The 27,899-nt window shown below is 47.2% G+C and overlaps 1 protein-coding gene across 4 annotated transcripts in view; it reads right to left on the reverse strand.

Moving 5' to 3' along the window:
* The window catches only part of NKAIN4 (sodium/potassium transporting ATPase interacting 4), a 50,132-nt gene that overhangs the window by 7,452 nt on the left and 14,781 nt on the right, over positions 1 to 27,899 (reverse strand). For all 4 annotated transcript variants that reach the window (XR_001402918.2, XM_014873927.2, XM_088174783.1 and 1 more), the window contains exons 2-5: positions 18,160 to 18,297; positions 17,587 to 17,667; positions 9,168 to 9,365; positions 1,364 to 1,424 (exon numbers count right to left, since the gene is read on the reverse strand). Coding sequence is in view for 3 of the 4 variants with exons in the window: in XM_014873927.2 (XP_014729413.1) it covers positions 1,364 to 1,424; positions 9,168 to 9,365; positions 17,587 to 17,667; positions 18,160 to 18,297 (478 nt within the window). In the remaining variant the exon portion in view is untranslated. The remainder of the gene's footprint in view (positions 1 to 1,363; positions 1,425 to 9,167; positions 9,366 to 17,586; positions 17,668 to 18,159; positions 18,298 to 27,899) is intronic.

A 27,899-nucleotide genomic window follows, 5' to 3' on the forward strand; every position in this document is an offset into this window, starting at 1 on the left:
CCTGTGAGTGTGAAATATTGATGGTTTGTCATTGTTAATTATTCAAGCTGGCATTTTAACTCCAAGCTGGGAAACTGGGAGGGAAAGTGAATTTGTTAGTGGGAAAAAAAATACATATCCTGAAATTACCAGCTCTGTGTTTCCTAGATAAAGCTTCCTTCTATGTTGTTGCCTCTCCTAACAGATCCCTACTATAAAAATGAGTTCTGTCAAGTTATTGCTTTACAATATTCAGCAGGGGCTCAGAACTGGAGCTATTTAGCTAATAGAAGAGCTACAGCCTAATTTAAAAAATATGACTATAATGTAGCACCTTCTCTAAGTGCACTGCCAAGCTCTAAAGAAATGATCAATAAAGCCAGGAGAATGAGTTCAGCAAGGAAGGAAGGAAGAAAAAAAACATAAGGACAAGGGAGATAAGTAATGCATCTCTCGCTCCTCTGAAAACACATTCTTCACATACTTTCAAATATTCAGTTCAAAGCTGTTGTTTTCCAGCTCTTCTCCGTGCCAGCTGCTCTTTAAAACAACAAAGCTACAAAGTCTAATCGATGCCTTAAAAGAATTGATATTTGGATGTAAAACCTTTGGATGAGATCCTTTGCTGGAGTAAACTGGCCTAGACCCAACACATTGCCAAACAAATCTAACTTTGCGTTTACTTTAACCCCATGCATCCATTTTTCTGTCTGTAAAATTATTGGTCTCAAAAGGTGTTTTAGAGGGACAAAGCAATCCAGGACCAGCTGGATACCTGCACAGGTCCCACCCAGCTGTGAGTCTTTACCCTGACACGTGTCTCAGTGACTGACTGTCACAGAAGAGATTTGTGTGCCCAACACGAGGGAGCTGGCTCCTTCCTCCTCGTAATTCAAACACAGCACTTCCTCTGCTCTTAAATTAAGTGGTCAGATTGGTTCTTGGCAAGAACTCTCATGATCTGCTTCATCCCCAGCTTGTGGCACATGAGACTCAGCAGGTCTCCCACTTGAGCCCTGGGCTGAAAGCTTTGTTGTAGGTGCTTTTAATCGCAGCAGTAATATTTCAGAACCATTATTGTCAGGCTATATGAGCTTGAGAACAGAAGCAGCTGCCCAGTTTCTCTAAGGCTTAGTCCAGCTGAGAAGCCAAAACCAAGCTCTTTTTGTGCTCTAAGTGTAGCAGAATTACAGCATTTAACACAGAGTGACACGGGGGAAAAACACTCTCACAGTAAAAACAGCTGATCCTTGAAGGGTAGTTAGTGCCATAACACAGAGATGGAAAGAAGTCTGATGGCAGCTCAGTCCTGACAGACAAACATCTGAGAGAGAAATAAAATTTACTAAAACCTTTGCCAAGGGATCTGTTGATAAATACTTACAGCTGTCTTCTTCTTCTGTAAAAACACTAACCACGTAACAGGCGTACACAAAGCCCACCAGCTGGAAAAGAGAGAGAATAAATCATTTTAGCATCAGCCAGTGTGAGCCTGGTCAGAACCCACTGGGCACAACTTCAACAGGCACTATTTAAACGCAGCTTGGCAGCATTTCTGTAACTGTGGAGCCAAGTCATATTTGCTGTAGGAGGGGGGGCAGGTGTGGGTGTCAGGGAAGGCACTGATGGAGCACACCCAAAGCTCCAGAAGGAAAACTTGTAAGACCATCCTCACCTTCAGAGTAGCACCTTCAGTTGCTTGAATGATTGGCAGGAACTTGTGCTGGCTTTGTTGAAACTGAAACCACTGTGCTAAGTCAACTCTCTGTAAGAAGTGATGGGGATACAGGAAAGGGCCTTGTGGCACAGACAAGAATGTACAGGACACACAGGTTTCAATGACAAGAACTCATCAGCTCAGCATTGCTGTCATTTGGGGTAAATTACCAATTAGAGGTGAGTAGCTTTTATGCAGGTGAAATAGAAAATTAGTTAACCATAAGAATGGTGCTGTATGGCAGAAATGTTCAGAGACACCAAAATCTTTAGTAACTTGGTAGTTCTAGAAGCTCTAAAGCATCAGAGCTGCCTCCTTCAGGCTCACTGTCAAGGTATCCCTCAGCCTAAAGAGAGAAACAAACTCCTGGTACTATGGGAGTTAAGCATTCCAGATGCAGCAGGGTCTTATTTTGCTTTGCCTTCTTCCTGTTAATCAAATATCCTCTCCATCCTTCATTTTACATCTTTACATAGCACCCCACTTAGCGAGATCTTGGTTGACAGTAACTCTGTTAGTAAAGCTATTGTGAGGCATAATTGTTTTCCACTGTGAACTCAATTCCTGGGAACAAGAGGCAGCCTGTAACACAGAGTGACTCACTCCAAGCAGAGACAGAATGATGCATGGGAGGGCTTGAAAAGTAGAGTCCATTCATTTTTAATATGACAGAAAAATACATCACACCCTAAAACAAAAGGCAAGATAATGAGATTTCTGCTGGGGAGTTTTACAACATTTGTGGTTTCTCCAGCTACCCCTGACAAAACACGCCTTGTTGGGAGGAAATGGAATGTTTTTGTAGCATCACTAAACCCTGCTTTTCCTTGGACATTTTTCTATAATCATCTGAAAGAGAAGGCAACTCGCTCCTTTCCTCTTGGGTGGGCCTTATGGGAGCACATCCCAGAACCTCAGTGGAGGAAGGACAGCTCTGGGGACCCCCTCATTCCTCTGCTGGGCTTTGCTGAAACCAAGGCTGCTCCCTGTGAGCTACAGGGAAACATAAATCCTCTGGCCACATGCAGTGGCAAATCTGATTGTACCTACAGTCTTTTAGAATTGTCTCAGAATAGAACTATTACTGTTTAAGGCAGACAAATCAAAACCAGAGTATTAAAGATTTTTCTTCTCTCCTATTGCTTGTACTGTAATACAATAAAATTTGGAAATGGTTGTGTTTTTTTCCTGAAGTTTGTGGCAGTTTTTGGGCAGGTCAGGGCAGCAAAGCCAGGGAGGGGGTCTGGAGCACAAGTTTGATGAGGAATGGCTGAGAGGGCTCTGGAGAAAAGGAGGCTGAGGAAGGACCTGAACGCTCCCTGTGACTCCCTGGAAGGAAGTTGTAGCCAGGTAAGAGTCGTTCTCTTCTCCCAAGAAACAAGCAGACAACAGGAAATGGCCAGGGAAGATTTAGATTGGATATTGGGGAATATTTCATCATTCAAAGGGTTATCCAGCCATGGCACAGGCTGCCCGGGGCAGTGGTGGAGTCACCATCCCCGGAGGGATTTAAAAGACGAGCAGATGTGGCACTTGGGGCCAGGTTTAGTGGTGGGCTTGGCGGTGCTGGGGGGCTCCATGGTCTCGTCCAGCTCCTCTCCCAAGCCAAGCCAAGCCAAGCCAAGGCACTGCGGGGCTCCGGGCCCGGGCTCTGGCCGTGGTGCTGAAGCCCCGGGGCTCATCCCGGCGCTGCGGGACCTGACCCAGATGCTCTCGGAAACACGAGAGTGCTTCCTGCACGTCCCAGCACTCCACGAGATGTCCAGCCACCCTTCTGCACGCCCTGATCTCCAGCATGAAGGCATTCGGACCCAAGTAACGAATTCAGTGTCCTCACACACATCCTCTGTACCTGCTGGAGCTTTTTCGTAGGTGTAAGATCCAGCCTCCTACATCAGGTCAAATCACACAACTTACACAAATACACAAATATCCAGGCAGGAAAGGTGTATCCTGAATACATATCCTGACTCCAAGGGAACTCTAGGATGGTTTTCTCCCTCCCCAGATTTGCCATCAGCTCTCACAGCAGGAACTTTGGGTTAACAGCCATGCAAAGTGGCAGCCCTAAATCCACTCACTGTTATTATACTCTATAAAACATGGACACAAATCTTATGTGGTACCTGTGTCAGGAAACTCCTGATAGAATTAACAATGAAAATGATTTACCTGCCCAGTTTATGAGCAGAGTCAGGAGCGATTATCAGCTGTACTGTCACAGCAAACCTGATAAAGCTCTGGACATTTTTCACGGTTCAGAACCACCAAGCAATGTGATTCACCTGGGAAGTTTGTTTTGCAGAGAAATTAATGCCCCATAACCCTCAACCATCATTCTGCTCACCCCATACATTTTTCACTTTATGACTAAGGTGACTTTTTCCATTCAGAAAAACAAACCAACCAATCAAAAACTAGTGAATTAAGTGAACTTCCCTAAATCTCTAATTCCAGCTCCATTAGAGTGGAGGGCTTTCTTTTTTGATTCCTTCCATCTCCTGGCTTTGTTTCAAAATCATCTGCTTAGTGTTTAAAATTTACTTTTTATTGACTTTATAATCCATTCCTTCTTTAGAAGAGTTTCAGAAATAAAAAACCTTGTTTATATAACTTCTTATTCAAAGGAGCTTTGTCTTATGATCTGGCCAAAAGAGGAGAGTTTCAATGGCAAAGGGGGAAGAGACGTACAACATAAATAGGAATTCCAATTTTTTTTTTGTGCTGACCTAAACTGTAATTAATACTCTAAAGGATTCACCCGTAATTAAATAACCTCAAATTAAATAATCTCAAGGATTAACTGAACTCAGGGGAATCCCCATGTCTCACCTTTGGAATAAATTATGAATGAAATGCAGCTAAGGAGGAGAAATGCTCATATTGTCCAGTCTTTCCACTGGAAGAGTCTGCAGGAGTGTGGAATGAGCAGAGTCCAAGAAACACCCGAAATTCCCTTCTGACTGCACCTTTAATAACGATGTGTTGAGCCCCCAGACATCACCCAGTTTATCAGCAATTAACACAGAACAGGAAGCCTCACAGAAAGCAACAATTTGGAATAATTTCACCCTTGCTCCATGTGTGCCATCCTGGCTGCTGATTTCAATACAAAGGAGGGGTTTAAGCTCTGTATCCCAGGGAAATACCAATAATTCTTGGATTTTTGCATCGGGGGAGGTGGAAGAGGAGGGAAAACGTCAGCGATGTAAAATGACACTAAGCCACTGCTCTAATTCCCCAAGGAATGTTCTAGGGCTTTAGCCTCTGCTGCTGTTTCTCTGCTTGTTCTGCATGTGCAGTACCAGCTTTCTCCAAGCTGCAGAAGGATCCGATTAAGCTTTTTATTGGGAACACATGTTGAGGGCAGGTGTGTTCTGTCAGCCTGGGAATGCACACGCTGCCCCACAAGAGAGGATGGAGCTGGGCTGCCCCAAGCACTCTGCAGGCAAACAGAGTGGGAAAGACAGGAAGAGACAAGTGTGCCCCAAGGGAATGGGGGAAACATATGTCTGAGCATCCCCCTGCCTCTCAGTGCTCTGAAGTTAACTTTTTAATAGAGAGGTGAAAACTGTTCATAAACAGCAGTGTTGAATGAAGGCAGTGGAGACAGGCAGAGTAAATTAGAGAAAAACCTGCAGAAAGGGACCAGCTGGCTGAAAGTGGGCAAAATACCAAAGCATGGGAAGGCAAATTTCAGGAGGTGTTACTGTTACTTGTGTAAGATCTTAGCTTCAGTCTACCTCTGTCCTACGGAAGATTCTCCAACTCTTCTGTCAATAGACAAACTTCCCACTGCTTTTCCACCACACAGAATAGGTGCAAAGTCTCTTCCTTCAGGGCAGATACGTTCTAGGTTTCACTTCTAATCAGAGCTAATGAATGGTGCACGCTGACATCAGTGCAAGAGGGGCAAATAAAGGGAAGTCAGTTATGAGAAAGCAAAAATTCAGCTTGTGAAAGAGCTATCGTCACCAGATAGCTAAAGAGAGACAATCAAAATCCTTTAATTCCTTGACCTTCTTTACTCTTTGGATGCAATTACAACCACTGAAAATCTACCTTCTGCCAAGAGCAAGGCATCTCTTGTGCACTGGTTCTCACATAACATCTGCTGTCAAGGCTTGCCTTGCTGCCTCCCTGGGAACCTTCCAACCTGTCAGTCTGAGTGAAAACAACAGACAGGCAGGCACTGAGTTCTGGCGGCTGGGAAGACATTTCCAATTTCTGCCCCATTCAGTGGAGCTTCAGGAAAAGCCCAACCCTCCCTACTCCCAGAAGTACCATATGGACAGCCCAGAGCTATGCCAGGTATTTCAGAACTGGGAATCACTCCTCTCCCTGCTGGCTGGCGAGTTGGGGACATGCAAGATGAATCCTTGCTAAGGCAAAAGCAAAGCAGATTCTTATCTTGACAAAGTAGTTGCTGCTGCATTTCCTACCTGGGCTGGTGGGATTATCTTTACAGTTCGTTTCTATACCAGGACAGACTTTTAGATGTTGCCACAATGAGCTTTTACCTCTGATGTGTTTTGTGCATTGAGAAAGATTTTCATACTGGGCCCTACAGCAACTTGTATCACGTGTGGTGACTAATATGCCCAAGTCTGATTGCATTCCAGATTAAAGGAATTGCTTTTGCCTTCAAGGAGTACAGACAAGCTCTGAGCAAAAGCAGACTGAGACCTTATGTATCCTCAAATGTATGCCCAGGAGCAGGATGATATAATCAGCAGGAGTCAAGCTGACAGCCAACACTGTGCTCACCATATGGATCCAGGTTTGCTTTCCATCTCCTTTGGCATGCAAGACTGAATTCAAGGAGCCTTGCCCCGAGTACACAACACTGCAGTACAGTCCTTCAGTGGTTTCAAAGAATTGGAACTTCCAAAAAAAAAAAAATAAAGTGCTCATAGTTGGGCACTGCATATTCAAACAGTGTGGATTTCACAGTGCTGTATCTGAGGTGAAAACCAAACCAAGCAGAACACACCCCCCATCCCACAACTTCTAAAAAACATTAGACAAAGCAAAACCAAACTACTTATAGCATATTTTTTCCTGTCCCTTGCCCTTCCTAACAGGGAACTGACTCTTCTGGTCTCAGACAAGGAGGGAACTAGGTCATGTCTCTTGCTGCATCCCCTGAGCCTTCAAGTTGCTGTTGTGTTTTTGTGCTATTGATCTGTGTCCCTGCCTGTCTGCAGCACTGTACCTGCCAGCACTCTGGGGACAGCTGCCCGTAATAAAACCTGCCTCAAAGCGAGATAAAGGGAACAGAAAAAGATACTGGCAGGGATCAAAGAGTTTGACCCTCAGAGAGTTAGAAGGGAGAGGACTGGCTGACTGCTTTCAGGCAAGGTCTGAGGGAGAAAGAAGATTTGCTTTTTGCCTGACCTCAAGGAAGAGGGGAAAAGCTCCATTCCTCTCACTACATGACAAAATTTCATGAGCATTTCAGAGCCAGCAGCAGTTACAGACCTGGGGCTTCAATACTCTGCTTTTATTACAGGACAAGTAGAAATTTAGTTCACTGCATAGCTCAGCCCAGATGGGTTTCTTGCCTGCAAGTATTTTAACCCCATTTTAGGTTTAGGAAAAAATTAATTGCACCTTAAATCTCAGGGAGAAAGAGAGAGAGAAAGTATTTACCTAAATCCTATTTTGTCTTATATTTCCTGCCTCTCTCCCCATCTGGCCCTTAGTGGTGTTTTGCAGATGCACAGAGATTATTGTCATATGCCTTTGGGGAAGAAGCAAAGGAAAAGCCACTGCCAGAGACAGAGTCCTATATATCAGGGTGATCACTTAGCCCAGGGCCACATGCCTAAGTCAGTAAGCTGCCAAAAAAAGATCTACTCCAAACAAACTCAGGACCATTTGCTGGCTCAACCTCTAGCCCAGGGCATAGTGGCTGTGCCAGCTCAGGAGTTCAGGAAGGATGCTAAGAGTGAGAAACCTCTGTGCTGTAAAAAGGGATATTATGACTGCAAAGTCTGCCCTTGTTTCACCCAGCTCAGGTACAGCACCTGTGAAATCCCTCTCTAAAAGACACCAGGCTGTATTCTCCTGGACACACAGGTTTGCCTTTCTCACACACAGGCATGGAAGCAGCTCACAGACAGATTCATGCAGATCATTTGCCTCAAAGGAGAACTGAGGGAGCATTAACAGCCAGCACACGTGCCAGGGAGCCCTTCCAGCTCAGGAAACAGGAGCTTCTGCCTCTGCCTCTTCTCTGTGACATGGCAAGAAAGGGGCCTGAGCCTTCCCCCTCCCTGCAGTTCACACAGACTATCCCAGCTAATAGGAAATGCAGGAGCAGCACAGTAGAAAGCTGTACCAAAAACGTGCAGAGAAGTACTTGGCACTCCAGAAACTTGAAAAATCTCTGTTATCCTTCAGCATTTAAACAGGGCAAGTCACCTTTCGTTTTTTAGCCAAAACTGAAAGCCAAAAAGTGAATGGTTCCCCAGTTCACGTTTGTAACTAAAGCTATTAACCCCAAAGTAACAACCCAAAGCAGATTAGAGATGTGGGCTGCAAAATGCAAGAGCACCACCCAAGTGAGTGGTACAATGGACATTTTGTTTCAGCTAATTTCACAGAAAAGTGAAAAACAATTAACAGTAAACATAAAGGACACTGCATTTTTGCAGAGTACTTTCAAAGGCCTGAAGAAGACTATGATGAGGAAAGAGTGGATGAAAACATTTAGTGAATATATCTTGGGTATCAGCAGAAGGAATATATGCTGCTTACTGCCTCCTAAAAGTTGATTTCATTTTGTGGAGATCCTTCACAACAAATGTGCAGGTATGTGCTCCACCACTCACCACTGAGCCATGGGGAGTAAGAGCAATTCTTCACAGAAACATGGAATTAAGGGTGGAAGAAGCCTTTTAAGATCAAGTCAATCATCAACCCAGCATCACCACCACGTTCATCACTAAACCATGTCCTCAAGTGCTATATCCACACATTGCCAGAACACTTCCACATATGGTGGCTCCACCACCTCCCTGAGCAGTCTTTCCCAGTGCATTACAACCCTTTCTGTGCAGAAATTGTCCATAGTATCCAAACTAAACCTCCCTGGTGTAATTTGATGCCATTTCCTCTAGTCCTGTCAAAACCTTTTCTTTGGACCCTCCTCCAGAAGGGTCTCTGTCCTTGTCAAAACATGAATTCCCACACCCCAACAGGAATTCAGAACCCTGGATGCACAGATGCATTACTTCAGGCATCAGGCTGCTGATACCCATTTCCAACTGTTTCAAGCTGCATTTTTTTGTAAAAGACAGAACAGGAGAACAATCAAACAAAACACACTTACAGAGGCTTCTGCAATCAAGCAATGCAAAAAAGTGGTGGAAAATACAGGCCAACCTCTATGCCTGGGGGAAAAAAAAACCAACCAAAACCAAAGAGCACGTGCAGAGGAATTGCTCCCCCTGAGCGAGGCACTCACCGCGATGAGGATCTGGAAGGAGCTGTGCATGACCTCGATGTAGCGATACTCCAGGGCACAGCCAATGACTGAGATGTAGGAATGGTTATCCAGCCCCTTGATGCCAGACATTGAGGCCTCCTTCCTCACACAGCCAGGGCCATTTTCACTCCACCAGGATTGGTGCCGGGAGATGTTGAATGTCAGGAGTTCGCTGTCCTAAAGGGAAAAGTTGAGAGATCTTTTTATCCCGAGAGTGTCAGACATGCTGTCAGATGGAGGCTGCATTAAATCGATGGAAAATTGAGTTCCTGAGATCCCCATTCCCCAGAAATGCTAGCACAGATCAAAGCACATTGGCTTGATAACCCTTCACAGAATCATGGAATGGTTTGGTTTGGAAGGGATTTTAAAGAACCTTCCACTATCCAAGCCCCTCCAGCCTGGCCTTGAACACCTCCAGGGATGGGGCAGCTTCTCTGGGCAACCTGTGCCAGGCCTCACCACCTCACAGGGAAGAATTTCCTCCTATTATCTATTTAATGTAAGCATATTCCCCAGGCAGGCTGCTGTGGTGATAACCATTCCTGAGGCAGCCCTGCAACAAATCTATTTTACCATCCTGTAGCACAGTTTGGATGCAGGCTGCAGACCCAGGAACATTTTGCTAGTGGTTTCTTCAGCCAGAAAAGAACCTTCAAGTTTTGGGTTTGGGAGATGAACCCTGTAACTCTAGAGGAAAAAGGTAAACAAGGCAGCACTAAGTGTCCTGCCAGGCTCTTCCCAGCATGGGAATCAACACAAGCAACTGAAAAATATGAACTTCATAACCCCAAAGTGAGTTTCAAAATCCAACAGATCTTCCTCTCTTCCTAGCTTTTAACACATCTGACAAGATCCTCTACAATTTTTACCTGTTTTCCTTCCACACTCTTCCCATCTGGTGCTTCTGCATCTCCTGTCAGCCCCAGGTCAGCCTACCCAGCTGAGCTGACCTCACAGTGCTGACTGCAGCTTCTTGTAAACACCTCCCCTGCCTCCCCTCACCTGAATTTCTTACGAACTTTACCTCGAGAGGCTTTTTGTTTTGCTCCCTTGTCTTTGCTAGGTAAATACTTTAAACCAGTTGAGGGCATTACAGAGTGAAATGCACACAAGGAGTGCAGGGCTTTGGTGTGCAGCCAGGTGCTTATTTTAAAATGACCACACTTTCCTCACACTTGGGAAAAGCGTGGTATTTATAGGAATATTCAGAAGAGTTTTGGGATTTTGAGCTTGCAGGACATGGCAAAGCCCTCCTGCAGGTAAAAGATAAACTCAGGAGTGGCTGAACAGCTGCAACCCTTCATGGATGGGTGCCAAGTGCTGGCTGCCCCTGAAGCCCTCTCAGGTCACTTTGATGCAGAACCAACCAATCCCTTTTGACCACAAAACAAGGCAAGGGGTTGGAAGTTTTATTGTGAAGAACAGATTAAAAGATTTGAAGGCAGAGAATCTGTATCTCTACAGAGAGGGATGAATGCTGGATCTACACATGTTGCCTACTCATTACTAAAGGTTTTAGCACCTATCAATTAACTATTCCACACTGCTCGTGTCAGGCTCCTACACAGCCCCAGGAGGAAAGCCATGGCTCCCAGAACAGCAGCAGAGTTTGGGGTATTCACACTTCCCAACATGGAAAACCTCACATGGCAGCTCCTTTGTGTCAGCTCCCTGTAGAGTCAAAAGGAAAAACAGATTCAGAGCAGCTTATCCAAGCTCCTGCTCCAAAATCACCCTCTGGAGAGAGGGCCTGTCTCCACAGCCAACACAGGAGCCAAGCCAGGCAGTCCTGCAGAAATAAAACATGGACACTGAAAAGCACATCCAGGGCCAAACTCGAGTCACAGGGCAGGAACCTGAACGCCAGCCAGAGAACCAGTGAACAGTCCCCAACTGCCCCACTTGTGTGGGGACCCTCCTTGCAGCCCAGACACCCCAAACCAGCCTGCAGAGCCCTTATTCAAATCTGCTGCAGGAAGCATGTGTTGAGAAATGTGGACAATTAAGTGAGAAGACAGCTGCCAAGCTCCTGACATAATCACCACAGCAGATGGCAAGTGCTTTACAGAGATGGAGGAGGGCACAGAGATGGAGCATGGCACCGGGGCAAAAACAGCCAGAACAGCACAGACAATGGGAAAAACTCCATTCACAGTTGGGAGTTTAGCCCTCTCCTGGGCTTCACCCCTCAGTGGCCCACATATAGCTCAGAAAGTCACCAAATCACAGCTTTTCTGCAAAGCTTGTTCTTTTCCCCCCAGGTTTGTGTGCTCTGAGGCTCATGGCTTTTCCCCAGCCAAAGCCAGGCCTCCAGTGCCTGAGCTCTTCTCCCTCTCACTGCTTTGGTTGGGGAGAGAAGCAATTATCTTTCTCAAAAAACAAAACAAACCCGAACAAAATGAAACCTCCAAAACAACCAAACCCCCCCACACCCCCTTCTGAAGTGAATTCCTGTTTCTTTGCCTGAGGCTCCCCCCCATTAGCACTGAACCAAAGCTGCTCCCCAGGGCACCACAGGATCTATTCTCAGCCTCAGTCTCCAGGGCTTCCCTCTCCCAGCTCACAGATGGTGCCTTCCCAAACCTTCTGCCTCACTGATGCAGACACACCCCTCAGTGTCCTCTCTGCTCCTTACAGAGGCACCAGTGTGCGTTTGGCAGAGTAAGAAACAGGCTGCTTTCCTTCTAGAATCTCCCTTTTTTCAGCCTTCAGAGATTTGGCTCTGGCTTAACTTTGCTGCAGAAGCTGAACTTGCTTGTGAATTCAGCCTGAAAAAGCAGAACAGGTGTGGCTGGAGGTGGGCAGGTGGAGGAACAGGAGGTCCTAACCAGCGCTCACTGCTTTTTGCCAACAATCACACTCCAGCTCTGAGCAAAAAAGAAAAAAAAATTAAAAAGTTATACATCAGTGAAGAGCAGATTGGAAAAACTGAGCACATTTGGATTCTAGAATTGCCACAATGCCTTGAACTCATGAGCCATCAATCTCACAGATGTAAAGTGAATAATGATTGCACACTGGGATCAGGGAATGTCTCTGTGTTAGCCACCCTCCTGAACCAGCACCTGCCTGGAGCACAAGGGCAGCACGACAAGAGGGTCTCAACTTGCAAAGCAGAGCTGTTCCTTTGCTGTGTCCCTGGACACCTGTGTGATGGGGCACAACAAGAAGAGCACTCAAGAAAATCCCTTAATTGACCTCCCGTTGCTCAGAGCTTGCTGAGAGACTACAAAAACAACTCCAGGATGTCTCCTGTGGTTTGCCAGCTTCGTTTGTGAGAATACACTTGGAGAGAAGTGAAACCATGAATTAGAACAGCACACAAAAATCAGGAGAAAAGAGCCAGTTTTAAGAAGGTTTAGGGAACAGCTGTTTCCCAAAAGCTTTCTGCAATGCATTTGAAATCTAAACACACTGAAATGCTCCCAGAAGTGGAATGTGGGTTGGGAGATGTGAATCGGCCCTGCTGCAGGGAGAGGGGTCTGTGTGTGCCTGGCCAGGGCTATCACTGCCTCTTCCACCTCCAGCCTGGAGCTCCTTGAAGGCCAGCCAAAAGAATCACAGCTCCCTCTGAAGTGCTGTAGCACCTGGCTGCCACCCGTTTGCCGCCAGGGTGAGAGGGAAGACAGAGCTCAAACTGCACACCTACATTTCCCAGAGCCTGCTCTCCCCAGCGTGTCCCACGGGAAACTCACACCTACCTCCAACACCCACGGAGCCAGCTGTGATCCTTTGCTAAAATAGCTTCCTGAAAGCTGCTCTCAAATTATTTTCTAAGGGACACTATCAGAGATGGTTTTATATCTTGTTGTTAACAGCCTTCTGAACTGCCTCCCCCAAATTTCCTTAATTATCAGGCAAAACCACACTAGGACAGCTCTGCAACAAACTGAACCTCGTTTGGGAGCTGCCAGAGCTTGACAGCAGAATCATTTTAAATCTTTTTAGATGGAAACATTGCTTAATAAAATAGGAAATATAATGTTCATCTTTCAGTCCTGCATCACCTTGAGACACAGAGAAACACTCTCAGTGTCTCTCCGTGGGCGTGCTGACAATGCCACAGCATTTAAAAGCCAAATCCCAGGCTTCCAAGTTCTAAATTTAGAAGGAGTTGAGGGACAGTTTTACATACTCATGAATTTATCCATCCTCCTGGTACTTTAACCAGGTACAAAGTCCTCCCAAGATGCCATCCAGATTCTCTGAAATACAAATAACCCCCATTTGACTCACAAGGGCTGCTTCCATTTCAACAAGAGATTTAGGCCACCATGGCTCTGGATTCAGATCAAAGCAGTGCATAAACAAGAGAGAATATAAAGGAAGGATAAAAAAAAAAAATTAGAAATCACCATTCAAGAAGAATAATTCCAGAGGGAAAAGACAAAGGAATAGATTGAAATACAGGATACCAGTTCCTCAAACCTCTCTGAACATTTCTCAAGTACATGATGAAGAGTCAGTCAGCATGGCAGCTGGACAGACATATGCTCATATGTCTTAGCAGCAGGATTTTAATAATTGACTCAGACTGAGGGGTTGCAGGAGGGATGCATTTCATGCTCGAGTAGACAGGGAGAAGCTTAACATATTATTGCAAACACAGCCTGGAAACTTCAGAGCTAGCTCCCAGCAATTCACCTACCCAAATGGCCAGATGGAGGGAAAAGAGGGAGATAGGACAGGAGGAGGAACAGCAACCTGGAAATTCGGCTGTGAGCCCCACCACAGAGCAGTGGCACAGCACTTGGAGCTGCAAGTGTGCTCAGGAGTACGAGCAGAGCAAGTCAGCAAAGCAATGCTGCCAAAAGCTGCTCAGAGACACATCAGCACCTCCCTGCCAGGGCTGAGAGGCAGCCCTGCAAATGCAGCTTGCTCCAGCACTCGCCTGCTCACTGGCAGAGCACTTCCAGGAAAGCTGGCATGGGCTGTGTGCTTGGGAGGGGCCCTTCCAGCAGCAAGGGAAATGCTTCCTTAGACACCTGTGCTGATCCACCTGTGTCTGGCCACCCAAGGAAGTTCTGCTGGGCCATATTTCACACTCTTACTCCTGCTAAGAAAAGATTCCAAGATCAAATATCCTGGCAGGATAGAAAGACAGAAATCAAGTCAGTTTAGCTCTTCCAAGAAGTAGGGAATAGATTCAGTGATCAGTAAATGTATTTTCCTTCCCCATAAAAAATTCAGTGTAACTAGTGATTGGTAGCTGGTTAGTAATTAGTTACAATTCTCCTGAGCAGGGCTGACCAGAACAGCATCCTCAGCCATTCCATGGCCAGGAATGGACATGCTGGAATAAGCTGGAGGATAAAGGAGCACTTCAAGAAATGTGAAAGACAGGAGGAAAGAGAGGGCGAGAAGTGGTGGCAAACAATGGAATGGAGGAAAGACACAGAGAACAATTCATTGGTAAGGGAAAGCAAACAGCCAAATTGCACCTACCAGCCCTTATTCCACTAATGAGCTAAAGTTTATAATTGAGAGATTGTCTCAACCCCTTTGCCAAATCACTCATGAGCTGACGTGGGACTGTGGGGTCCCTGGTTTCTGTTCATTAAATCAGCCAAGCACCCAAAGCCAGGGGGGCACACGAGCAACGCTCCTGTTCTTGTGAACAGCCTTCCCTGCTCCCATCCTGTATTCCTTCACCACTATGAAACCAGATCTAGGCAGCAGAGCACAAAGAATTGTTTGCAATGACTGCACATAACTGTTTCCTCATCTTTTCACTTCCCTGGGCTTTTCTTAAATCTGTTACATGGAAACACTTGAATCCTTTTTCTCCTTTCTCACCCCACCTGAATTATCACCTGTCTCAGTTGCACTGGGCTGTCATTACCAGGCACCAAGTTAACAAACTCCATTCTCTCGAGTTCCTTGCCCTTTCTGCATGCTCTCCCTGTAAATGAGCTGCTGACAGAGCCTGCCCTGGCAGGCTGCCCTTGTCAGAACACAGCAGGGTCAGTGCAGGGCTGGCAGCAATGCCACTCTCCCACTCCCCCAGGCTCACCAGGAATCACAGAGGAAACAACACCCTGAAGACCTGCAGAGCTCTCAGCCCCTTAAGGGACTTGCACAGGAGCACAGCCCTGTCCAAGCACTCCCCAGTGTGTTCCTGCTTAGCCTAGCAGTTAATGAGTTAGTGCTCATCAGAGCAGCTCCATCAGCCTCCCTCCACCAAAGCTCTTCTTCCAATATTTGCCATTTCCCTGCCTACTGCCAGGCTCATGATGAGCTTTGACATTGACTTCTCATCAGGACTAGAGGGCAGCCCCCTCCCCAGGGCCCTGGGGCACACAGAGGTATCTGCAGCCCTGCTGCCATCCACTCCTGGCTGACACTGCCCTGCCCTTGCCCAACACTTGCACAGCCAAGCCCAGATGTCCTTGTGGGGTCTGATCCCACGACTGAGATCAATAAACACCAGCTGGCTTTGGTCAGGTTTCCAGAGGTGCAGCAGGAAAGCCCAGCCTGTGAAGTGCCCTACAGAAACCTCAGCTCCAGCTTCAGGTACATCTTTTGGAAGCAAAGATTTGTTTTGCCACTACAAAGACACAAATTACTTCAGTGAAAGTGGAGGAGGATAGAAAGCAGCATCATTAGTTTTCCTTACAAAACAGCTTTTTAAAGTGAGAATACCTCATTAAGAACAGAGGCAAGGCTGTCAACTACTTTACAGCCAAACAAGCACAAACTCTCTCTTGGTTTTGCTGGTTGCCATTAAATGAACTAATTTCTCATCGCAGCCCAAGAGGAAAGTCCACCGAGTCAGTAACAGCTTACACTGCAGCCCAATTCTATAAAAAATCGCCCCAGTCACAAGTGTCACCCTGTAGGCTAAATAAAGCCACTCTGTGTGCTGGCTTGGCTAAAATGAGCCCCATCACAGAGCAAGGTTACCAGGTGAAGCTCCTCTGTGGCACAAAAAAAGGAATTTGTGGTGCTGTTTGAATCGCAGAACAGCAACCTGACGTGTTGCAGTGCAGGTTGGGATTAGCAAACACAAGTATCCAGCTGGCTGGAAGCAAACACTGGCTCTGAGAAGCTCCCAGAGCAGTTTATCAAGCCAACATTTTCTCTGCAGAAGGGAGCATTTAAACAGTTACATAAAATTCTTTTTTTTAAGTTGGTCGCAGGCAACATCGAGATCATCTCAGGCTGAGATTTCAGACTATGAATAATCACTGTTTTGGGCAAAAACTCCCTCAAAGTTTATGGAGATAATTGAGAGGGGAAATGAAGATGAATTGAGACATTAAGAAGTTAACATTTTCTTATCTGCAAAGGATTTAGGCTGCCACTCCTGACTTGCTGTAGGCCTGATAAAACCACAGGGCAATTCTAATTATGACTGCAACTCCAATGCATGACCTGGGAATTTAGGCCAGATGTGGAGTTGTCTGAAATGAACCTGCATCCCACAATCTCTCTGAGTCTGCTGTGCTACAGCAACACTCATAATTCATTGCTTGCAGCCCGGGCTTAATTTAGGGTCTGCCTCCCATTTTTATTATTTCTGACTCATCCCTCATTAGGCAGACAGCAATACTCAGCTAATCTAGTCTTCAAAGAGCTTTTCATATTAACTCACAACACCCTGGCCAGCAGCCATGAGTAACTACTACTGTACTTAAGAAGGAAGAATTAAGGCAGGGAAGCCACATCCCGAGGAGATGAGCCAGATCCCTCTGGGGAGGGATGTTCTCTGCTCAGCAGACAGGGGAGCCTCTCCCCAAAGTTACAGCAGGAAATATTTTGCCTGGTGTGGTAACAACCAGGTATTTATCCCTGCTGCTAAAGTGCAGCAAGTCTTCAGCAGGACTGGGAGGCACACAAATATCAAGAGCTGGTCAGGTGTAGAGTTCAGCCAAGTCTTGGGTTCAGGTCAACCCAGGCAGACCCTTCTGCAGCCCTTCCCTGGGACAGGCTGGCAGAAAAGCCACACTCAGGTGCTGCACAAAGGCCCTCCCCTCCATCACACACCTGCTTGCCAAGGTGGTCTCAGAGCCCAAGAGGATCAGCTGCAATCTGATCATCTCCTATCCCTCCTCAGCCTCCTCAGCATCACAGCTGGGATTGGCCCTCAAACCCCCTCTCCCCTCAGGATGGCTCTGCTGCCAGGCCTGCTCTCACCTCTGGAAATCAAATGCACTCTACCTGCTGGGAAGGCAGGGTTTATTCCAGCCACCACCTGCACCAACCAACCAAGAGCTCCAGAAATCAACAGTGGCTCCTCAGTTTCCCATAGAAGCAGCAGTATTCCCCATCCCTGATACAGCAGCCCTCTGCACAGGCAGGAGGGCAGGACCTGCTCCCACCCCTCACCTCCCCCGTGTCACCCTCCCCTCCCCACCCAGCTCCATCCCCTCTGCTGCAAAGCCTGGGCACTCACCTTTGAGAGCCCTCCCACTTCTAAGTAAAAGCAGATGATGAAGATGTTCCAGGTGACCCAGACTGCAGTCCAGATGGCATACTGGGAAGGAATGGGGTTGGGGAGAGAGAAGCAATAAACATTAGGAAGTCACTGGAATTACTGTGTATATATATTTATATTTATATTGATGTATGCATGCTCTAGCTGGGGGCAGTGGAATGCCCTGAGTCAGCACTGAAATCCTTTTGCTCTTCCTCTGTTTTCCATATTCAGATGCTCTCTCGCCTGATAAGACACACAGGGGCAGGAGGCTGGAGGGATGTCAGAGTTTCTGTGCTGCATTTGTCCAGTCCCTCACCCTCCCTCTCTGCTGGGCAGCATTTGGGCAGGGCTGCCTTAGCACCACTAGGAATGACCTGAAACCTTCCTAGCTTGGCACAAGCACGGCTGAACAGTGGATTCCTGCTAGAACAGCGTGCAGGGCTCGTGCCTGACCTCCCAGGGGCTTTGCTCTGTCCCTCAGCAGTGCCACATGCCCTGAGCACAGGCTGGGCCGGGCTCTGGGTGCTGGCAGCCCAAGGTGTCACTCACCACCACGATGTAGCGAGGTCTGTACTGGATGGTGCCGAAGAGCCCCAGGATGACGATGATGATGTGCAGGAAGTTGGCGAGGATAGGAGCCCACTGGTAGCCCAGGAAGTCGAACACTTGCCTCTCTAATGCAGCAAGCTGGAAGGGAGGAGGACAAGGAGAGTTACAGCTTCTGCACCCGCAGTGTTTGTTCTCAGGGTTCTGACACGCTCCCTGAGCAAATCCCTGTGGCAGCTGAAGGTGGGACTCCGTTCCCAAAGCAATTTGCTGCCTGTGAACCAGGTCAGTAGGACACAAGGCTTGTTTACACATTCCCCTTCCCCTCTGCTCCCATCCCAGCTCCTCTGCTGGCAGAGCTCCAGGGCTGTGTGGGGCATTCCCCTGTGGCGAGCACTTCGGGGCTGTGGCAGAGGACAGAGGGGAGCAGAGGGATGGTAACGTCTTAAATGCTGAACGTGAAATACATTCACAAAGAAGCCAGTGTAACTTTCTGGAGCTCATTTGTCAGAGCCTTCAGCATCACTCCATCACTCCTGACACCTCCTATGTTTCTGCTCTCCAGCACACATCCATCAAAGTGAGGGAGAGAAGGAAACTCTCTCCACCTTCGCCCCTCAGAAAATGCTGCCACCAGTAAGGAAATTCTGCCAGCACATCAGTTTTCCAGGACAGGCTGTGCTCCTCTCCAGCACTAATAACACGGTTCAAGGCTAGCACTGTGTTCTAGACATAAAACTCCATTCCTGTTGGAGTGCTGGGGTTGATTTTCAAACCGTATCTGCATAAAGATATGCTTTTTACTTGTAGCCATCATCTGAGTATCAGAGAACATCTGGTCCCCTGGCCCTGAGTCTCTGTGCAGCTGAAAGAGCACAGTGGGCAGGCAACTGCCTGCTGGTCTTTGCACGCCCATAGCCTTTAAATGATCTATCTATAGGAGAAATCATAGGTGTAGGGGGCAAAGCTGTTAATGCAGGTTTTTCTCCTGTGCCCAGCCTTGTATAGAGAAATTTTCTCTTTTTTTGTTTTTATTAACACAGCAAACCCCTCCACGGATCTGTGTCTTCCCTGTCAGTAGAAGACTTGAAAGTATGTTTAATTATCACAGTAGGCCACTGGGATTGCATTATGACATTTCTTATTTATTTCTGGATAAAGAAATCATTACAGTTTACTATCGACAGTCAACATTAATTTAACTCCTAATCAGGCATTAACCATGGGTAATCCTGGTCTGCTGTGTGTAATCAGCTATGTGACACCTTTTCCTGGCTGGGATCTAAGCACCAAGGCTTCTGTGATGGCTTAAAGCCTTTAAGGATGTGAGTGGCTGCAGGTTCCTCTCAAGCCCCATGATGAGAGGAGCCACATCTATTACATGGTCATTATTCCTCCTTCTTCCTGGCTCAGTGGGGAAATTGCCTTCACACCTCTCTTGGGCTAGGAAGGTATTGCAATTCCCACACTACTTTGAAAGTTCAAAAAAAAAAAATCTGTATTTCAAAGAAATCTGTGGTTAAGGGCAATCAGGCAGGGAGGGGGTAGGCAGCTTTCCCTCTACAGTATTTTATTCCCAAGTAAAGAGGGACAGAGAATGGGGGAGGAATGGAGGAAGACACCAAATCTCTCTCTTCTGCCAAATAACCTTCCCTTTGAAGCATCACCCTCCAGAAGCACCTGGGAGATGCTGTGGCCACCCAGGGGGCTGTGGGGCGAGTGCTGCTCCCCCCAGCACAGCAGGTTTGCTGCTCTCCTCAGAAACACCAGCCACAGGTTAAACGCTTAATCCCTCAGGAGGGGATTAACACACATACCTTAACGATATTGGGACATCGGGATCCTGACTGGCTGGCAATGAGCCACTTGACTGCGGCTGCTTCATCCAATCAGGCTTTTAATTGGCTTTGTGTGTGCCCTGAGAGCCTCACCCAGCCCGGGGACACAATGGGGTGCTGGCTGAGGTATCACCCTGCCCTCAGGCTCTGAAAATCAGGATAAACGCAGATTTCCCCCTACCCACGCCTTCTGCCATGAGTTCTCCACTCCAGAATCAAGGCAATCCATGTCTGGAGGAGCGCTTTCTTCTCCACTCTACTCCACGAGTATCTGTCATTAGGGCTGTATAAAAAGGGGAAAGCTGGTCCTTCCACAGCCAGTGATGTTTCCTGGTTTGTTTGCACGAGGGAAGAGATTGGGCTGTGAAGTGACAGATAAACGACCACCCTGGAAATGGACCTGCCAATCTACACAACTTCAGATTTGGGCACAGCTCCTTGAGAAGCCTCTGGATTTTTCCCCATAATCCCGAAAATTCTCTTCACACCGTACTTCCTCCTTCCTCACCTCCTTTGTCTCCGGGTTCTATCCATCCTGATTTACTTTCCTTTGCCACTTTCCCAGCATTATTAACTGCTTTTGTACCTGGGAGGTGCAGGCACGACTCAGCTGGTGCAGAAATGGGCTGAGCCCATCTGCTGGCTCAGGGGAGGAGAGGGGGTGTGGGATGTGTGAGCTCACACAAGCTGTTTCCTCATTTATAAAAATAAAATTACGATTTTCTGTAAAACATGTTGGTGACAAGCAAATGCTACTGATGAAACTCCAGCACGGCATTAGTGACAGGCAGGGAGTGAGTCTGTGCTGCAATCCAGCCATTGGAAATGCAGCTTGAAGTTATCCTGGGCTTCCCCCTGTTCCCTCAGGAACTTACCATAATTAAGGAAGTATTTGCTGCAAACAAATTGATAAACAACCATTTCAGTCATTACACTGCAGGTCTGTGTGCACAGCTTACCCACAAAATGCTGCTGAGATCTGCAGGTAAACAGGGCTGATGTTGGGGCTAAGCTGGCCTTGATTTGGGGTTGGGATGTGAAGAATTCCACAGTGCCCTTCAGCCCTGGTGCCTCAGTCCTGCTCAGGGATGGCAGGGTCAGGGTTTGCCCTGGTCTATCTGTCCCCTCGTATGAAGCTCTCTGGGTGCCTTTTGCTGAGCAGGGAAATGCCATCTTTCTCTTGTGCTGCCAGGTCTGTGCAGAGCAATGTCCTCGCTGTGGTGCTCCTTGCAATGATTCACACTGTCCTACTGAGAAAGCTTATTATATTCCACAGATACTGGCTGTAAAGAGAAATGTCACAGATTGTGGCACAGGTTTCTACCTACTCAAAGCTGACAGGACCTTACCATCAGGGAGGACAAATTTTTCTTCTTTATGACTGCTCTTATTAAAACCAGGATTCCTCCTTCTGCTCCTTTTGCTTCTGTAACCCATAGTATACTTTTACCTTTCATTCTTTAAATTAAATGATTTATTGCAGCACTAAAATCAGAAGAGTTGTGGCAGAATTTTCTCTCCTGAAATAAACCACATTTCTGCTGATCTGAGTGAAACTGGAGTAGCAAATAACCACGTGAAGCAATTGTTAGCCAGGAAAACAACACAAGCCAAAGCTCTCTCCTGGGCCATCATTCATTTATACAGCTGGGGAAGAGATGAAAGGCAGAGGGATGTTCTGCAGCTTATGGAGCCCATCCCAAGCCCACACACAGGGAGCACAGAGAGCCCTGGACATGCTCAGGGGTTCACACCATAAAACTTCTCCAGAGAGGGCAGCTGTACCTGAGCCGAAAAGATGCCCACAGCAAGACAGGAAATGAGCCCTAGAAAACATCTCAAAACACGGGCCAGCTTCTCATTGGGGTCCAAACCACTCCAGTTGCTTTTCCAATGGCTCTGGCAGGACAGTGTCACTGGCAGGTGTCACTGCCAGCAGGACACTCCGAGCTGGTTCAGCATGGGCTGGGGGTGCTTGTTTAAATTCTAGTCCCTCAAATCTTTTCTATCCCCTCAACTTTGTCTTCTGTTGCTCCTCTCCTGCTGATAAGCTGGAGAGTCCAACCTGTTCCCCTGTGTCCCACACTGCTGAGGAGGAAGGGATGCTGCTGAACAGTCAGCTACCTGTAATTCCTTAACTCCCTGTCCTTTATAGCCTACTATCAAAGCCACGTTATCAGCTAGATGTGCTCTTCTTAATTTATTAAGCTTTTAAAGCCTTTAATCTTATTTGGTTTGTATCTGTGTCTTTCACTGCATTTCTGAAATCAATTGGGACACAAAAGAAAAATGTCTCAAGACATGCTGACGTGACTCATACAGACACAGGAAAGGTGCTCAGAAAACCCCACAAAAGGTACAGTCACACATCCATTTGTATCTGTTTCTGTAAGCAAACCTGCTTTAACCTTTCCAAGTTAAGTTTTAATAAGAGATTTATTTTCAAAATGCAATGTTAGAAATAAATATCCAAGCATGCAACAAAGGGAACAAATGGGAAAGGCTGATCCTATTGCTGAAAAAAAAAAAAACACCAAAAAAAAAGAGAAAAAAAAAATGTTTTACCCAGAAACCCAGGCAATTTTCCACTTGACCTAGAAGAAAACAATCTGAAAACTCTTTTGCTACTCCTTGTCTCTAAGTGCTGTGAGGACACAGCCTCACAGACTCCTCCAGCTCTTGCTCCTCCTCCAGCTTCAACTGGGACTAAATTTGCCACTTAACCCCTTGTCTGTCCAGCCTGAACCCAGCAAGAGCCTCAGCTGCAGCCCTGGGTCCCCACTGCAGTGCTGGGATGATGTTCTGGGCTCCTGGCTGATCCCAGTGCCCTGATCCAGGGTTTGATTTCCTGCCAAGTGGCTTCGCTTTTTAAGAAGATGCTGTTTCTTTGTGTGCTGTGCAAACACCATCAGAGCTTTCACTGGGGAAGGTCACAGGCCTTTTCTTGAATAAAATCCTGCACTGGTTTCCTGAAGTATTTTGGCCATGAGATGTGATGGCTTGAGCTCATGGCAAAGTCTCAGTGCTACTGCCCCTATGAGGCATCATACAAGGATGGAAATTTACATCCTGCCACCTGAAACAGCAGGAATAAAAGAAAAAGTCTCAGATTGTATAATTTAAAAAATATATCTATTTAGTTTTTGAACACAAACATCTTTTTTTTGGTTCTCCCACATGGTTTAAGTTTGGCAATACTAAACCTGTCTGCTGCTTATTATTATTAATATATTGGTACTATTATGATACAAAGTTTAATTCTACACAGCTTTCTACATAATTCCTTTGACTTTGTAAATGCTGGGACAACGCTAGAACTAAAGAATCCTAAACCCAAGCTGCTGTGTGCTGAAACTGCCAGAAGTGAGCAAAAAAAATTCCCTTCTGTTCCAATGCTTATTCAAAGTGGAGAAGATTCTGTGAGTAGAAAAACAATTAAACAATGTCTGCTTTTACCACAGTGGCCGCATTTCTAAATAAATATGAATGGTTGCAATAGCTCTTTAATTAAGTTTATCTGCAAAAGCAGCTCAGTGAGCCATTAATTCCCATCCCCAAACAGAGGGGCTCGTTCTGTGAGGTGCCACGTCCTTGTCTCTCCCAGAGTCAGCCTCTCACGTGCTCACACCCGCTGCATTCATGAAATCTCATTTTTCTTCAGTAAGTGTTGTCAAGGAAACCTTCCTTGGGGCCTTGTGATCCACAGCTCCTTTCCCAGCATCCCTCTCCCCAGCACAGAGGTCAAGAGACTAATTGCACAGGAGGTCTGTGTTTGCCACTTGGTCTCTCGGGCATCTTTGGTCACTGGCCACTGTGTACAGCGTGCCCCATCCTCTGCTCCTCTGGTCTGTTTTCTCCCCAGGAGCTGCTGAACCCTCTTCTATTCACACAGACATTAGAGAGGTCTCCAACAGCAGGGCTGATACCTTGAAGTCATTTATATTTCAGAAGAAAACTGGTGACTGTGCTGGCCCTGCCAAAGGGTCCCACGGGGCAGCAGGGAAGTCCCCATCGTGGTCCCACACCAGGTCACTCCCTGCAGCAGGGCCTGGCTGCTCCTGGGCATCACACTCCAGCAAACACAACTTTTAGGCTGCCTTGTGCCACATGCATGGTCAGGACTTCTCCCAGCCCAGAACCATCCTGTGCAGAGCCTGGGCAGGTGTAACACCCTCCCTGTGCTCATCACAACTTCTCTGCTGAAGCCTGGAGCATCCTGCTCTTAAACATCCCAGTGCTGAGCCCTCACCTCCTCATTCCCCCTGGCCTGGCACCTCCGAGTTCTCCCCTCCCAGCATCATTTTGTGTGTGGGCAGTGATGCTGTGCCACTGCTGTGACCTTGAGTCCCGAGCTTTCTGCTGCCAAAGCCTCCCAGAAACATCTGAGCTGCAAAGATATGTCATTATTCAGTCCCACATGTCCAAATGCTGCTTAGCATTCCAGGGAAGGCACAATCCTGCTGAACATAAGGCATGAGGCTGGCACTGAGCAGTGCAGAAGGCTGTTGGTGTCTGGAGCTGAGGCTCTGGCTTCAGGAGGACTGAGGTTTCCTAAGCACATCTGAGAGCCACCAGCTCTGCTCAGCAATTCACAGAATCATGGAATCCTTTAGGTTGGAAAAGCCTTCCAAGATCACTGAGCCCAACCATTCCCCCAGCACTGCCAAGCCCAGCACTAACCCATGTCCCCAAGTGCCACATTTGAATGTCTTTTAAATCCCCCCACAAACAGTGACTCTAACTCCCTGGGCAGCCTGTTCCAATGCTTTACAACCCTTTGGGTGAAGAAATTGTTCCTCATATTCACACTAAACCTCCCCTGGAACAATTTGAGGCACATATCCAAGCAAACCTCTTAAGCCTTTTTACTCCAAGTGCTGGATTGTGCCACGGAACTGGCGAAACATCAGGAGCTGGCAGTACTTTTTCTAGCAGGACACCCCAGCCCGTGGTCCCTGCCACATGGCACATCCCCAGGTGCTCTCTCCTGATCCACAACCTTCTCAGCAGGGGGGTCAGCAGGACAGTGAAGTAGCTGAGGTTCTGAATGGTGCTCAGAATCCAGCTCCTGGGAAAAAGACTGCTTCCTAGGAGGAATGCTTATGAAAATTACTGCTCTGGATTGTCTAAACTTCTCCCAAATCAGTCAGCCACATGTGTGATGAGGTTTGTGCTCTGCACCCCTGACAGCCTCTGGTCTGTTTGGTTTTATGGACCCCATCTCCCCTTGGGGCTCAGAGCCCAGGGATGCAGGCAGCACTGGATATGGAGGTGCTGTGTTCCCTGTGCTCCTGTCTCCTGATGGCACCTCAGCTCTGCACACTGCTGTGATTGCTGATTGCTGAGAGCACAATCAGGCTAAATTAATGAGCAGGTGCCTTTGTGATCCAGGCAGAAAAGCACTGTGGCAGGAATGACAAACTTGTTTTATTTGCAACCCACGTCAACACTCCAGCCTAAGTTCCCCAAACATAATTAAATTGATCTATTGTGCCCACAATGTTCTTCTCTCTAAGGCCCCCACCAATGTTTTTATCCTCCCTCAGTTTCAGGGCTCAGCTTTGGGACAGAGAGGGGAGGCACTGGGGTGAAGGGGATGTGACTGCATTTACAACAGACATAAAACCCAGTGAGTTTCTTCAACAAGTGCCTGACATTTTTGTCACCCAGATGCCCAGGCTCAGGCTCCACACTCCTGGCTTTCCCTCACCTGTTGAAGAACTTGCTGAGCTATCTTATCCCACCTCATGCTGCTGGTCCTGGGCAAACATCCCAGCTTCTCCCCCAGACAGCATCCTGGTGTGGCTGAGAGCTTCAGCTCTGGGGGAAACTTCTCCCACCAGGAGCACAAATTTTCCCATTGCATGAAATAATATATATTAAATGTGTGCCATTAACTCAGCAGCCATTTCCCTCTGGAGATCTGCTACCAGTTATGAACCCATCTAAACTCTCCAAAGGCTGTGAGGCAGAGCAGTGCTGGAGATCAGCAGGAATTTAATTTTCTAATAGAGAGATTTATTCCCTACCAACAGGGCTGTATATTGTGTGATCCCTGCCTCTGCTCAGCCATGAAGGCTATCTGAAATTTGGGTTTGTTCCCATGAAAACGGATTGCAGGGAAAAAAGCGAAAATACTTGACAATTAGCCAAGGGGTTGTTGTGTTTAGGGAATACAACCTATTTCCTTTTGACCTGCAATCCTAGGCATCATCTGCTTTGCTAACAGAGAAGGGAAACCATTGACAGGGGTGACACAGAAGGCACAAGGCTGCCCTGAAGCACTGCTTGGGCCAGCACTGCCCAGCCTGTCTTCTCCTGGTGAAGCCTTCTGGAGTCTCCTGGGTGTGAGAGCAGCAGAGTTCGGAGAGCTCAGAGATCCCATGAACTCTCAAGTGTACTAGAAAGAATTTAAATTATTCAGGGGTCTGACCAAAACTCTCAGTGTGTATAAAGCCCATGAGACACTAGCTGGATTCACCCAGTTTAGAAAAAAACTCCGTCTTTCTTTGCTGTTTTATAGGCACTTACTGCAAACTGCAATTTTATTTGGCTGCTGTTTACCCCAAAGCTGAATTGTGGCTGAAAATATACCACTAGCAGTTTCCCCAAGGGAGCAGTAACTCTTGCTGCAAGCTCGAAAAGCCAGGCTCAGTTTTCCCTCTGTCCTGTCCACACACAGCCTAAGAAAGACTCTCTGTGACCAAGTGACACTGAGACCACCCCTTGCTTTTGGTTTTATGAACAAAAATGTTCACTGGTGTCCCCTGCCAATCTAACTCACGGCTGGCACCTGCAGCATCTCCTCTTCAGGAAGGGTCAGCTGTGGCCTGAGTGACAAAAATGCCTCTCTGAAGGCAAAACACCTGCAGAAAGTCACCTGCAGCCCTTTTTCCATCCGGCAGAAGATGAGGGTGGCAGTCTTTTGGTGGCCATGGAGCACAGCCAGCAAAGCCCCACCTCACACAGGTCAGTGCCACAGCAGCTCCACAGGATGCTCCCAGCACATGGGGTCCCTGTGCTGCTGGACTTTTGTAGGAACCCTGCAGGGCCTTGTGAGCCAAAGGTCCCTGCTCTGTCCCCATCCCTGCACCCACAGCTCCCACCCTGCTCAGCTCAGCGCCCGCTCTCCCCCAGCTCCTTCCTGCACATGGCACTGGGAGCTCCAGCAGCTGATCCCCTTAATTAGGTCACTAATGGATCACGTGTAAAACACTTGCACCAGCCAGATCCTCTGCAGGAAAAGCACGCAAGCCCTGCAACTGGGGGAAAAGCTTGGGAGAGGAAAGATGCCAAAGCTGAAATAACTCTTCAAAACTTTGTCTGTAGGAGCCTTGCTTCAGTTTCTGCTCGACAGCTGGGCCCCTGCTCCCTGACACTGGAGCTAAGTGGTAGCACTGCTTTAATTTCCTCTTGCTTCTGCTGCAATGCCAGATTGCTTGGATATTCGTAAACAGAAGGAATTTAATGAAAATTATAATTAGAGCCCTGCGGTGCTCTTGCAGGTCGCCTTTACACTGGGCTGCCTATTTACATTACAAATCAGGCTGGTGTCACTGCAGAGTCTACAGCAAGAGAGGAGAATTCATTAAAAGGGAAGCACAGGGTGGGTGAGAAATAGGGGAGAGAAAATGATATTGTTATTATTAATAATCTAGGAAATTGGGATCTGCCACGGTCGTGCTGCAGCTTTGCTCCTTGAAGGAAAGCTCATCCTAATCAGCCTGAAGCAGGAGGGGACACAGCACAGTCACCCAGAGACTTCCTTGGCAATTACTGTACAAATGGACCCTTTCTTCATACAGTGAGGCTTTCTCACCCCACCAGGACACAGAGAAGTGCTCTTAGCACCTAGCTGTCAATTTGGGGGTGAGAGGAAGAGACTACGTAAGGCCAAAGGGATGC

Source organism: Sturnus vulgaris, chromosome 17, assembly GCF_052056855.1.
Source record: "Sturnus vulgaris isolate bStuVul1 chromosome 17, bStuVul1.hap1, whole genome shotgun sequence".
NCBI classification, from domain to species: Eukaryota; Metazoa; Chordata; class Aves; order Passeriformes; family Sturnidae; genus Sturnus; species Sturnus vulgaris.